The following is a 13,788-nucleotide window of genomic DNA, read 5'->3' as shown; positions in this document are numbered from 1 at the left end:
CCCGTCGATCGGCGATGACGTCATCTTCCAGCGTCACGTCGTGAGGAAGTGCCTGTGGGTCCTCTGGGCAGTTGGAAGGCGCCGGCAGAGCCGAGCAGGTTCTGTGTCCTAGCGGTTCACGAGAGGAGAGGTGACTGGACGGGGAGGCAGCCGCGGGAATGAGAGGGGACAGACTAGCGAGGGGATAAATGATTGGGAGACCCCTGAGGTAGGAGGTAACGGGGATGACAGTCGAAGGGATTCGTCCGTGGGAGCGGGAGCGGGAGTGGGAAACGGCCTGGGGGAAGATGGAGAAGGGAGAAGCGGGGAAGGGTCGGAGTGGAGGCACTGATGCGGCAGGAGGTTCGGGAAAAGCCAGTGCCCACGCCGAGGAGAGGGGAAGGGAAGAAGGCCCCCCATCCAGGAGAAGCAGGGAAAGACCGCAGCCCCGCAGGTCCCATTCGTTGGCTGCTTTGTCGACTCCGGGCGGAAAGATGGGAGGCTTGGCCAGTCTTTGGACTCTAATGCTGGCTGCTTTCCACTGCCCGCCGAGTCCCTGCACGTCAGCCGTAGCTGTTTGCAAGCCTTGGTGTCTTCCGTTTCTCTTTCTGTTCATCCAAGGTTGCCCAGTTGATATCTTCTTATTCTGGGCTTATCTTCCGCTCGGGCAAGAACTGAACTATGTCATGGATCAAAGAAGGAGAGTTGTCGCTGTGGGAGCGGTTCTGTGCCAACATCATAAAGGTGAGCCCACAGCACCAGTTGACCTGGTCAGTTGTGTCATCTTGTATCATAACCTGTTTTTCGGATTGAGCAATCCACGATGCTGAGTGGAGTTTAGCAATTCAGGGTAACTTCTAGGTCTGCATTTCTGCCAGGTTATTGTCCTAACTCACATTTTCAGGAAATCCACGTCCTAATATCATTGGGCAGCATAGACTATTAGGTTTTCCTTATGGAGAAGTGAAATTTATTTCCCTGAAACTTTTAACTATTATTCCTAATGCTATCCTCTGGATTTAGAGAAAATAACTAATCTTTCTTTGTAATGATTGAGTTTTAGCTTTGGGGACAGACAAAACAACAGAAGTCCTAGTCTATCATTTTATGAACCATGTGACTTTATGTGTGGGTTTTTTTTGAGGATTAAGTGAAGCATACATAGACAGCATTTAAACTCAATGTCTAGTAGGTGCATGTGTTTTTTCAAACTGTAAGAAAGTTTATTCGGAAAGTCACGGAGGTAGAAGTGAGCAGTAGAAGAAATGGGCTCAGGAAAGAAGTTATAGAGGCCAAAGTGCGGGTCCTTGGAGCTTAGGAGAGAGAAGGGTAAAGGTACTGCGCCTGTTGGGGAGGAAGACTTGGATGGAAAGGTGTGGGCATGCTCCCGAGAGGGAGAGAGCCTATAGCAGTTCTTAATTACTACTATTACAGGGGCCGAATTTCAGCCATTTGAAGACTGCAATCCCTCTATTTCCTATACTCTCCCTTGCTTTCCTAAACCTTCCCTCAGCTTGTTCTCTGAAGATTCACAACAATGTTATATCCTCTGCATGTGATAGGTTTGAGATGGAAGCTAGTCAGCTTGGATTTGTTTTTCAGCCACAGACTGTCAAGTAGTGGGTAGCAATGAATTTATGAGTCAGTAAGCCTTAAACCCACTCACACACTAGCACACAAATACCAAGGTTACTCAGGCAGGCCAAGATATGGAAATATCTCCTCAGGCAACCACTGCAGTCATGTGTTGGGAAGAACAAGAGATGATTGGCATTTCTTTTAAAGGCTGCGTGTGGATCCCAGCCGGTGTGGCTCACTGGTGTGACCCATGAATCAGGGGGTCACAGTTTGATTCTCAGTCGGGGTACATGCCAGGGTTGTGGGCTTGATCCCCAGGAGGGGGCGAACGGAAGGCAGCCGATCGATGATTCCTTCTCATCATTGATGTTTCCATCTCTCTCCCTTTCTCTGATATCAATAAAAACATTTTTTTAAAAAAAGGGCTACAGGGGCAGGAGGAGGGGGTAAGAGATAAACCGAAGGACTTGTATGCATGCATGTAAGCATAACTAATGGATTTAAGACACTGGGGATAGGGGAGGCTGGGGGAATGTCAAGGGGGGGGGGGAGGGTTGGGGAAAGGAGACATATGTAATACTCTTTGTAATACTTTAAGCAATAAAACAAAATTTAAAATAAAGTCAAGAGTCGCCGAAACCGGTTTGGCTCAGTGGATAGAGCGTCGGCCTGCGGACTGGGGGGTCCCAGGTTCGATTCCGGTCAGGGGCATGTACCTGGGTTGCGGGCACATCCCCGGTAGGAGATGTGCAGGAGGCAGCTGATCGATGTTTCTCTCTCATCGATGTTTCTAACTCTCTATCTCTCTCCCTTCCTCTCTGTAAAAAAATCAATAAAATATATTTTAAAAAAAATAAAATAAAGTCAAGAGTAAAAATAAATAAATAAATAAATAAATAAAATGTTACTGAAAAAGTAAAAAAGGGCTGCATGTGGAGACAAAAGTAGAAATGACAGAGAGGTGTGGGGGAAGCAGTTTGTGAAGAGCCCTTCCTGTGACGGAAATAGGCTACGGAGTGATTTTTGCTGTGGTAGACAACAAAAAGCCGCTGTGAACCAGATACCAAGTTTTCTTCGGCCCCCAAAATGTCATTTGTTTGTTTTGAAGTGACTCCTGACTTTTAATCCTATATAATAAAGAGCTAATATGCTAATTAGACTGAACAGCAGAATGACCGTCCAGACATCCTTCTGGATGACCTTCCAGATGAAGCTGGGGCTGCCAGGGCCGGCCGAGGCTGTGAAGGGCCGGCTGAGGCAGCTGGGGCTGTGAGGGCTGAGCCCCTTGCACGAATTTTTTTTATAAAACTCCTGATATATGGCATCTTTTGTAAAATTAGAAGATCCAACAATATTAGGCCCCATTTCTGAGTGTCAGCAATCAGATAGCGCTCAGGAGTGAATGTCTCTTTTATGTGGAGAATGCCCCCTCCATTCAACCACACTGTCAATGTCCTTTCTGGGCCTTCCAGTTGGAGACTAATGAAATCAAAGTGGTGGTTAAAAACATATGGTTAAAAGACAAAACCTGAGTTTAAATCCCCACTTTGCCTTTTAGCTGTGTGACTTGTGCAAGTTACTTGACCGCTCTGAGCCTCAGTTTTTTCGCCTGTAAAATGAAGCTAATACTCTATACTTTATAGATTTGTATGATAAAAAGACTAAGGTGAGGTACAGAAAGCCTAGAGTAGTGCTTGGCATGTAATAAGTGCTTAATAAACACATAAATAAATATAAGTAACCTTGGTCCAGCTGGCGTGGCTCAGTGATTGAGCATCTACCTGTGAACCAGGAGGTCACGATTCCATTCCCGGTCAGAACATGCCCAGGTTGCGGGCTACTGGGGCAGGCAGGCGGCAGCTGATCAATGATTGTCTCTTCATTGATGTTTCATTCTCTTTCTCCCTCTCTAAAATTAATAAAAATATATATTTTAAAAAAATAACAAGTAGCCTTGGTCAGTGTGGCACAGTTGGTTGGAACATTGTCCCTTGCACCGGAAGATTGTGGGTTTGATTCCTGGTCAGGGAACATACCTACTTTGTGGGTTCAATCCCCTGTCTGGGTGCATACGGGAGGCAACTGATTCATGTATTTCTCTTAACATCGATGTTTCTCTCTCTCTTTCTCTTCCATCTCTCTCCCTGACCCCCCTCTTCCCTGTCTAAAATCAATCTTTAAACAAATAAACAAATAATAAGTAAATTGCTTAATACCCAATTCCCTTCCTCAGGGCTTTTGTCATCTAGCTCAAGCCTCTCGGCTCAGGGTGTAATGTCTTCCTTTATCTTTGAAGAGTATGTGATGTGTTCACCATTTGTCTTCTCACTTCACAGGCAGGCCCAATACCCAAACACGTTGCATTTATAATGGATGGGAACCGTCGCTATGCCAAGAAGTGCCAAGTGGAGCATCATGAGGGCCACTCACAGGGCTTCAACAAGCTGGCTGAGGTAGGTATGGGTGGCAGAGCCCAAGGTGAACAGTGTGGAAAATTGGATTATAGCTAGAAAACCTGAGTTTGCTGTGGTGTGAGAGTATTTTTTTTCTTTTTATTTATTGTTTTGTATAGCTGTTTGTTTTATTGCTTGCTTGCTAGCTATCGGTCTTATATCAACATTAATAAAAAACTGAATCATCCAGACACATCACAAAATATTAGAAATAAGAACAAAATTGCCATCTCTCACCACCTTTAACCCATCAACAGTTTATTTTTTCTGTGCCTGATCCGAGTCCTTGTAACTTGTTCTAACATGACCTAACATTTATAAAATTCCATCTATAGCTTCAATAACCTTGTTTTTACTTGACATTTTGGCAAGTATTTTTCTAGGTTGATATATATATATATATATATATATACTTTCTAACTACACTTTTTAATGACTGTAGAGCTTTTATCATCATAAAGAGCTGACAGTTTGTTTAGCTGCTCCACTATTATTGGACATGATAAATAGTACTATTTGAGAATAAATTCTAAGAAGTGACATTTCTGGAGCAATAGTAAAGTGACTGCTCTTCCTAGTTTGCCTGAGTCTGAGAGTTTCCCAGGACACAATTCTTTCAGTGCTTAAACTGAGAAAAGTGCCAAACTGGGACATCACTTTAAGCAAAGGTCATGAATATTTTATGGTTCTTAATATATGCTGCGGATTGGAAAACATTAAGGCTCACAGTGAGATCAGAATGTGTTAATTCTTGTGAAACTAACTTTAAGAAGACTAGAAACATGGCCTCTAGCTTCCTGGCACAAGAACATGGCCTGATGCTAGAGCAGTGGTATTTTTTTTGCCTTGAGCAAGTGGCTGTGGGGTTCTCTTTAATACTGTGTGGAGGTCTTTAGATTTATTGAATCCAGCTTCTCTTTTGTGACTAATTAAGAGATAGTTTTGCCTGGTGCTTAGGAGCTGAAGCTCTGGAGTCACTCAGAACTCATTGGCACCCCTGCTCTGCCACTTCCTGGCTCTCTGACCTGCAGCGAGTTACGTCGTTCCCTTTTTCTTACCCTGGTTTCTTGATTTGCAAATTGGGGATAGCAACAACCTCTACCTCAGGAGATTATGTGAGGATTAAACAAGATGGTAAAATGAAAAGATGGCACAGAACGTGGCATAAGGGAGGTGCTCAAAAAATGGAAGCTGTTGCTATTGGCATCTTTTTTGCTTTTTTTTTAAGTGAGAGAGAGTTTATTAGTGAAGCGCTGAGACAGAGTGGCTACTCCACAGGCAAGCGGCCTTTTGACATCTATTTTGAGTGAGGTCAGTGGTGGATACCAACCAGGTGTACCAGCGAAGACCCTGTAAGGTCTATAGCTTGACCCTATTCAAGTGTCAGGGTTCTCACTGGTAATCTTCCTCAGGTGATAATGAGTTGGTTTGTGGGTATGTTTATGAAGGGATTAGTGTTAAGACAGGGAACTTTGAGGTTAAAGGTAGAGGTTTGAAGACATTTAAACAGAACTAGAGAAACAAAGCGGAAGAGGCATCACTATACATTAGTTTTTGTGTTTTAGAACTTCATATAATGGATTCACTGTGGACTTTTGACACATTTCTTCAACTCTCTGAGCCTCAGTTTCATCATCTTTACAGTAGGTATGAAAACAATAATGCCAGTCTCAAGGGGTTGTTTGAAGAATCAGTTGAAATAGCATATGTGAAATGCAGACTCAAATGGTGCTTTTTTTCTTATAACATGTTGGCCTCTCTGTCTACCAGAATAATGAAGTTACGTTGTGAGTAATAATACCTTGTGTTTTTATACTGTTTATTAGCTACTTTGTGAGGGATGGATTGTAATCTCTTTTTATTTGCATTTTTATTTTTTAATATATTTTTATTGATTTCAGAGAGGAAGAGAGAGGGAGAGAGAGAAACATCAATGATGAGAAAAAATAATTGTTCAGCCGCCTCTTGCATGCCCCATACTGGGTATCGAGCCTGCAACCTGGGCATGTACCCTGACTGGGAATCAAACTGTGACCTCCTGATTCATAGGTTGACGCTCAATCACTGAGCCACACCAGCTGGGTTCTTTTTTTTTTTTTTTTTTTTAATATATACATTTCTATTGAATTCAGAGAGAAAGGGAAAGGGAGAGATAGAAACATCAATAATGAGAATCATTGATTGGCTGCCTCTTGCATGCTCCCTACTGGGGATGGAGCCTGCAACCTGGGCATGTGCCCTCAACTGGAATCAAACTTGGGACCCTTCAATCCGCAGGCCGACGCTCTATCCACTGAACCAAACCAGCTAGGGCTAGCCGGGCTCTTTATACAGACAAGGAGACTTAGGCCCAGAGATGTTAAATGATTCGCCTATAGTCACATAATAAGTGCATGATGGAGCCAAGGACTAGAACCTGGTTTTTTATTCTCTCAGTGGAGAGTTCTTTCCAGTAGACCACAGTGGCATCAGCCTAGTATTCATTAAGTTCACATTTTTCGGTTCTCAAGTGATGGCTTTCTGCATATTTAGATCATTATTCTGACAGAAGCATTGGTGTTATCCTAGCTTGATGCTTTTCTGAGTCGGGGCGAGGCATCTCTTATTTCCCTTCCTACTCTTCCTTACACCCTGTCAGCCGTGGGCAAACTACGGCCCGTGGGCCAGATCCGGCCCGTTTGAAATGAATAAAACTAAAAAAAAAAAGAGACCGTACCCTTTTATGTAATGGTGTTTACTTTGAATTTATATTAGTTCACACAAACACTCCATCCATGCTTTAGTTCCGGCCCTCCGGTCCAGTTTAAGCACCCATTGTGGCCCTCGAGTCAGAAAGTTTGCCCACCCCTGCCCTAGCTCCTTGTCTTCTCCCTTCTCAGACTCTGCACTGGTGCTTGGCCCTGGGCATCCGAGAGGTGACGGTGTACGCGTTCAGCATTGAGAACTTCAAACGTTCCAAAAGTGAAGTGGACGGGCTAATGGAGATGGCCCGGCAGAAGTTCGGCCGTTTGCTGGAAGAGCAGTAAGATGCTGTCAGCGGGGGAGGGTATTCTTTCAGGATCTCCAGCCTAACCCTCAGCACTCTCTCGCGCGCTCTCTCTCTCTCTCTTTTTTGTTTTGTTTAAAGTATTACAGATGTCTCCTTTTTCCCGATTGACCCCCAAGGCCCCTGTCACCCCCCAAGACAAGCCCCCACCGCCCCAGTATCTGTGTCCATTGATTATGCTAATATCCCTCAGCTCTCTTATCTGAAGCTTATTTAAGGAACTTTGCACCCTTTCAATGTTAGTCAGATCTCTAGAGTGGCAAATATGACAAACTAGTTTTTCTTTTCTTTTTTTCAAAGCGAGCATTTACTTGAGGATATAGAGGTATTTCACAGAATGCAAGGACAAGTAAAACCAGCCTTAAGCAAAACTGAAACCAGGATTGATATCCATTAGGTAGCGCCTCTTTATACATTTCCTTCTCTCTACAGACCTGCTTTCCCTGCTTCACAGAATAGCCCAGAATGAACTAGATCCTTTCATGAGCCCACCTTAGATCAAATTTCCACCTCAAGACCAATAAGCTATGGCCAGGGGAGTAGAGTGAGAAAAACATTGAAAAAGTCATTTTCTGCTGTGCAGTCATCTCCAAAAAGTTACTATATTCTCTTGGGATGCCTGGAATGATCCATAAGAGGTCTTTAAGGAGAAGCTTTGCTACCACTGTTAGCTGTCACTAAGTTTAAGCTTAGGGAGCAAAGCCAGAAAGGGACACAGAAGATTGAGAGAGTTTGTTTGCTTTAAAGTATGGAGCCCTTTCCAGCCAGACTACCCAGAAGTCTTCATTATAATCATTCTCTGCCCAGCTCCTTCCCATACCAGTCCAGGACAATGAGAGAACAGAGAGCCTAGAGCTCCAGTGGAGCTGGGCCAAGGACACTTCTGTCTTTTCTGTCCCTGTGAGTCAGTGTGCTGGGGAGAGAAGCCAGGCTTCTCTCTGTCCATTTTGGGTTGGTGAGACTCTGGGCCGCAGACGTTGCTCCCTGCTTCTCAGCAGAGTCCCTGTGGCTCAGAGTTCACACTCAAGGGGCTGGGGATGGAGGCATGAGGGCATATTCCAGGTGTTCAAATTTTTCTGTACTACACACTAATCTTAGCTTTTTAAAGTACTCACTAGAGGCCTGGTGCACGAAATTCGTGTATTGGGTGGGAGGGTCCCTCAGTCCGGTGCATGGTTGGGGCTGGGGAGGGACGCAGGAGGTTGGCCAGCTGGGGAGGGACCGTGGGAGGGCTTCAGGGCATGTCCAGCCTGTCTCACTCAGTCTCGATTGGCCAGACCCCAGCAGCAAGCTAACCTACCAGTCAGAGCCTCTGCCCCCTGGTGGTCAGTGCACTCCCCCACTCAGCCACAAACCAGGCTGATGGCTGGTGAGCGCAGCGGCAGTGGCAGCTCCCGCCTCCGCGGCAGCACTAAGGATGTCCGACTGGGGCTTAGGCCCACTCCCCGGGGAAGCGGGCCTAACCTGTCAGTCGGACATCCCCTGAGGGCTCCCAGACTGCTAAAGGGTGCAGGCTGGGCTGAGGCCTGCCCACCCCCACCCCCCCACAATGCACAAATGTTGTGCACCGGGCCTCTAGTGATGTTATAAATGTCTGAATGGCCCTTGGCAGAAAAAAGGTTCCCCGCCCCTTGGCTAAAAGAAGGTTGGAACACCACTGGCCTAGTTCAGCTTCATTAGTTAGGAAGCTAAACCCTAGTGAAGAGAAGAGAAAGGCTTGCCATGGTCACACAGCAAGCTAGTGGTAGAGCCAGATTGGGAACCCAGGTCTCCAGGTTCCTCACCAGGGCTTTGCAATAATCTCTACTTTATTATTATTATTTTTTTAAATCCTCACACAAGGACATGCTTAGAGGAAGAGAGAGAGAGAAACAGGCAGACATTGATGTGAGAGAAACATCCATCGGTTGCCTTCTGTGTGTGCCCCAATCAGGGATTGAACCCACAACCCAGGTATGTGCCCTGACCTAGAATCGGATCAGCAACCTTTCTGTGCACAGGACGATGCTCAACCAACTGAATCACTTTGGCCAGACTGCAGTAACCTCTACTTTATAGGCCTCGCTCAAGTCATACACCTCTTAACACAAGCCGATGCTGAGACTATGGCAGGAATGGTTACCCAGTTTACAGGGTGAGGGAAACTTGGGCTCAGAGAGGCTAAGTGGTTATGCAAGGTCGCTAATAAGTATTGGCACTAAGACTTAAATCTAGGTATTCGATATATATATATTTTTTTTTTTTTTAATTTCAGCGAGGAAGGGAGAGGGAGAGAGAGAGAGAAACATCAATGATGAGAGAGAATCATTGATTGGCTCCCTCCTGCACACCCCCAACTGGGGATCGAGGCATGTGCCCTTGATCGGAATTGAACCTGGGACCCTTTGGTCCACAGTCTGACACTCTATCCACTGAGCCAAACCAGCTAGGGCTAGGTATTCTTATTTATGTTTTGCTTTGATTGTGCATACATTTGTCTACTGTAGCTCCAGTGGGTTCTCAAAAATAGGTGATTAGATCTTGTTTTACCTTTAAAGAAATGTGGTTGAGGGTTAAAGGATGCATTGGCTGTGGATGTGGCCTTCAGCTCTGGATCAGTGTTCTCCAGGACCTGCCGGAAACCCCCACTCTACAGTATACGTCTTGTTATTAAGCTTCCATTTCCCAAACATTAGTTGTTCAGTTTCTCCATAGCCTTCCCGGTAGAGAAGCTGGTTGGGTGACAGTGAGTTCATGCTCACTGCCTTTTGGGAGTTGCTGTATAGAGGCAGTGTAATGTCAAGATGAGGAGGACAGGCTCTGGAACCAGACTCCCTCGGTTCAAATTCTGGCTTTCCACTCACCAGCTTTTGATTTTGAGCAGATCACCCAACCTCCCTGTGCCTTAGTGTCATCATCTGTAAAAGGGAAATGATAATGATATCTGCCTCCAGGGTTGGTGTAAGGATGGATGTGCAGATGTCTGAAAAGCGGTTAGACCATTGACTGGCACTTAGTAAACATAGAAGTATTTTAGATGTCACGATTATTATATTTTGCCAGAAGATACAAAAGTAACCAATAGTACAGCTCCTGCCCTTGAGGAGTTTAGTTGTCAAAATGGGACAAACAGCCCTAGCTGGTTTGGCTCAGTGGATAGAGCATCGGCCTGCAGACTGAAGAGTCCCGGGTTTGATTCCAGTCAGGGGCACATGCCCAGGTTTCGGGCTCAATCCCCAGGAGGGGGTGTGCAGGAGGCAGCCAATCAATGATTCTCTCTCATCATTGATATTTCAATCTCTCTCTCCCTCTCCTTTCCACTCACTGAAATCAATAAAAATATATTTTTTTTAAAAATGGGACAAACATAGCACAGAATATGTCAAATGCAACTTACCAACAAGGACACATTAGGCGATGTCCTGTGTGGTAAAGACTTGGTATTTTGGGCTGGTTGGTGTGGCTCAATGGTTGAGCGTGGATCCATGAATCAGGAGGTCATGGTTAGATTCCCAGTCAGGGCACATGCCTGGGTTTTGGGTCCAATTCCTAGTAGGGGGCATGCAGAAGGCAGCCGATGGATGATTCTTTCTCATCATTGATGTCTCTCTCTCTATCTCTTCCCATCTCTGAAATCAATTAAAAAACAAACAAACATTTCTTTTTTTAAAAGGAGTTTGGATTTTCAAATCAAACAGACCTAGGTTTCAGTTTTGACACAACACTGATGTCTGTATGATCTTGGGCAGTCTCTGTCTGACTATCCTATCTGAGCGTCAGTTTCCCTCTGTAGCATGGGGAATGTGGTGAACTCCTTTCAGAGTTCTTGGGTGGGGTGGGGAGGGGGATGCAGTGAAATAATACATGTAGGACAGTGCCTGACACGCAGGAAAGCACTCAAAAACTGCTAATTGAGTGTCATCTAAGCACCCTGCTCTCCCCAGCTCAGCAGGTGCTGTGTCCCAACCCTGCCTCCTTTTCCCCAATCAGGGAGAAATTGCAGAAGCATGGAGTATGTATCCGGGTCCTCGGTGATCTGCATTTGTTGCCCTTGGATCTCCAGGAGCTGATTGCACAAGCTGTGCAGGCCACCAAGAACTACAACCAGTAAGTTTTTGGATTTCCCCTTGGGGGCCTGAATTAGTCTTTGATTCCCTCTACTGCAGCGGTTCTCAACCTGTGGGTCGAGACCCCTTTGGGGGTCGAACGACCTTTTCACAGGGGTCGCCTAAGACCATCAGAAAACACATATATAATAACATATTGTTTTTGTGATTAACACTAGAAAGACTGAAATTTAGTATATACCTATATTGCCCAAAAGCAGTCAAAATGACTGCATTGTGAAAGAATAATATCGGAGCACTCTTCACTTATGTTCCTTAGCTTTTCCAATAACTCATTTCTATTCGACATTTCTTTCATGAATTTAGGGTGCAAAAGAAATAAAATAAACAATTTATTAGAACAAGTATCACTGCATAAAGATTCGAATAACAAGTACTAGTTTAGCTTATTGAGCAACTGCAACTTACCAAGTATCGACAATTTATCATGTACTTGTATGTTATCATGTGACGGTAATCGAAAAAAAATGAAAACTGTTATTTCAATACAGAGCCGAACTGGTCATATAAGAAATTTACTCAATTCAATAATAAGAGTCATAATTTCCCAAGCAGTCAAAATGACTGCTTTTGGGCAATATAGGTATAACACATATATATATATACCGGAAATGAAGGAGGGGGAGGTAACTACAATTATTAATAAATGCATTTATATGTTGTACAAAAAGTCACAAAATTCTAAGACATTGTGTCCTTATATACATAATTGTTTTTCTAACTGAAATTAAAAAGCAGTCAAAATGACTTCCTTGGGCAATCTAGTGTTAATCACTATGCTTTAATTATGTTCAATTTGTAACAATGAAATTGGGGATACCACAACATGAGGAACTGTATTAAAGGGTCGCGGCATTAGGAAGGTTGAGAACCACTGCTCTATTGGGAGGCATCTTTGGTCAGAGACAATGAGGGGGTGGTTTTGGATACTTAGAGACCTCCTCCATCTGCAAGGCAGACCAGAGACGATTCTGCAGTACTATGTTGTATGTGTGTATACCAACTCGTACAGTTTACCATCTTCCTCCTTCATTTCATATACCTCTCTCCCCCAGCCCCCTCCAAGGGATGGGGTGGGAATGCAGCAAGCCTTATCTCTGTCTCTGAAGACAATTCCTTTCAAGAAATTCTTTTTTTGTCCTACTCCTTTAACCACGGATAGGATGACCTTGAGAGGTGGTGCAGATGCAGAGAGGAACAGAGTTTAAGAATCCAAACTTCATTTTGTGTGGCTTTGGAATATAGTGTATGCTTGGCAGTGGATTTGTTTTGCATCACATTTCCTTTCTGATCTCCTTGTTTGTGGTACGTGCCCTTGACTGCTAATATCACAGTGGATTCTCTTCCTCTGAGAGCTGGTTGGTAATAGAAGGGGGAGAGGATTAGAAGGGTAATAAGAGTCATTTTATACTTGTTTTATTACAAAGCTAGTAACATGTTTATTTCAAGAAAACTTAGGGAAAAATTCATAATCTTGGGGGTGAGGGGGAGGTGGTTATAGGGGGAATGAATGGTGATAGAAGGAAACTTGACTTGGGGTGGTAAACACAGTACAGTGTACAAATGATATGATGTGGATGTGTGCACCTAAACCTGTATAATTGTGTTAACCATTGTCACCCCAATAAATTAAATGATAAAGAATTCATACTCTGCCCTAGCTGGTTTGGCTCAGTGGATAGAACGTCGGTTTGTGGACTGAAGGGTCCTGGGTTCAATTCCAATTAAGGGCACAGGCCCGGATTGCGGGCTTGATCCGCAGTCGGGGGCATGCAGGAGGCAGCTGATCAGTGATTCTCTCTCATCATTATGTTTCTCTCTGTCTTTCCCTTCCTCTCTGAAATCAATAAAATATAAATATATTTTTTTAAAATTCATAATCTGATCTTTCAGAGGTGTCTCCAGTTAACATTTGGTGGTGTTTTTGTTCCAGGGAAAGGGTGCTCTGGAATAAGTGGTTCCAATCCTTAGTTTCTGTCCTGTTTTGGTAAATTATTCTGTTCTTCCTTCTCAGGTGTTTCCTGAACGTTTGCTTTGCATACACGTCTCGTCATGAGATCAGCAATGCTGTGAGAGAGATGGCCTGGGGAGTGGAGCAGGGTCTGCTGGATCCCAGGTATCCCTAGTTTAGCATGGTCCCTGATAGGGAAACCAGTCATGCACTGAACCATGAAATCCCTCCTAAGTCGGGTACATGGGCCAGAAGTCAAATCAGGCAAGCATGTGGAAAGATCAGGGGGGGCGAGGAGGGGGAGGTCTCCTTGCTTCAGAATTTCTCTGTGTTCACTGCACACCAGGAAGCTCCAGAAAAATGGTAGAACTCTGTGGTATTCGATGAAAAATGATATCCTCCTGGCTCTTTGGCAGTGTTTTTTCAAAGTTGTTTTTCAGGAATGCAGTTTGTCAGGGGAATAATCTCTTGGGTCTCTCGTGTTACAGTTTTATGCAAGATTCAGATATTTTTGCAAAAAGAAAATTGCCCATCATTAGCAACATAATTGAATCCTAATTATTAGAGCTCGGAGAGACTTTAGAAGCTACCTGGCTACTCAGTTCCTTTCATATTATTAAACTAATAAGAGCAATAGTAAAATAATGGTAACAACAAATAACCCAGTCAATCTGT

The 13,788-nt window shown here is 44.3% G+C and overlaps 1 protein-coding gene across 3 annotated transcripts in view; it reads left to right on the top strand.

The window, feature by feature from the left end:
• Nucleotides 1-13,788, top strand: part of DHDDS (dehydrodolichyl diphosphate synthase subunit) — a 30,091-nt gene continuing 16,303 nt past the window's right edge. For 2 of the 3 annotated variants that reach the window (XM_059690685.1, XM_059690682.1), the window contains exons 1-6: nt 1-130; nt 601-723; nt 3,894-4,010; nt 6,890-7,032; nt 11,026-11,142; nt 13,177-13,278. In XM_059690685.1, coding sequence (XP_059546668.1) covers nt 661-723; nt 3,894-4,010; nt 6,890-7,032; nt 11,026-11,142; nt 13,177-13,278 — 542 coding nt within the window. In that variant the 5' untranslated portion in view covers nt 1-130; nt 601-660. Of the gene's footprint in view, nt 131-187; nt 209-600; nt 724-3,893; nt 4,011-6,889; nt 7,033-11,025; nt 11,143-13,176; nt 13,279-13,788 lie in introns of those variants that run through there. The other variant, XM_059690684.1, reaches the window with a different exon arrangement.

This window comes from Myotis daubentonii, chromosome 3 (genome assembly GCF_963259705.1).
Source record: "Myotis daubentonii chromosome 3, mMyoDau2.1, whole genome shotgun sequence".
Lineage (NCBI taxonomy): Eukaryota > Metazoa > Chordata > Mammalia > Chiroptera > Vespertilionidae > Myotis > Myotis daubentonii.
The sequence above is the reverse complement of the archived record's forward strand: the minus strand, read 5'-3'. Positions and strand labels throughout refer to the sequence as shown.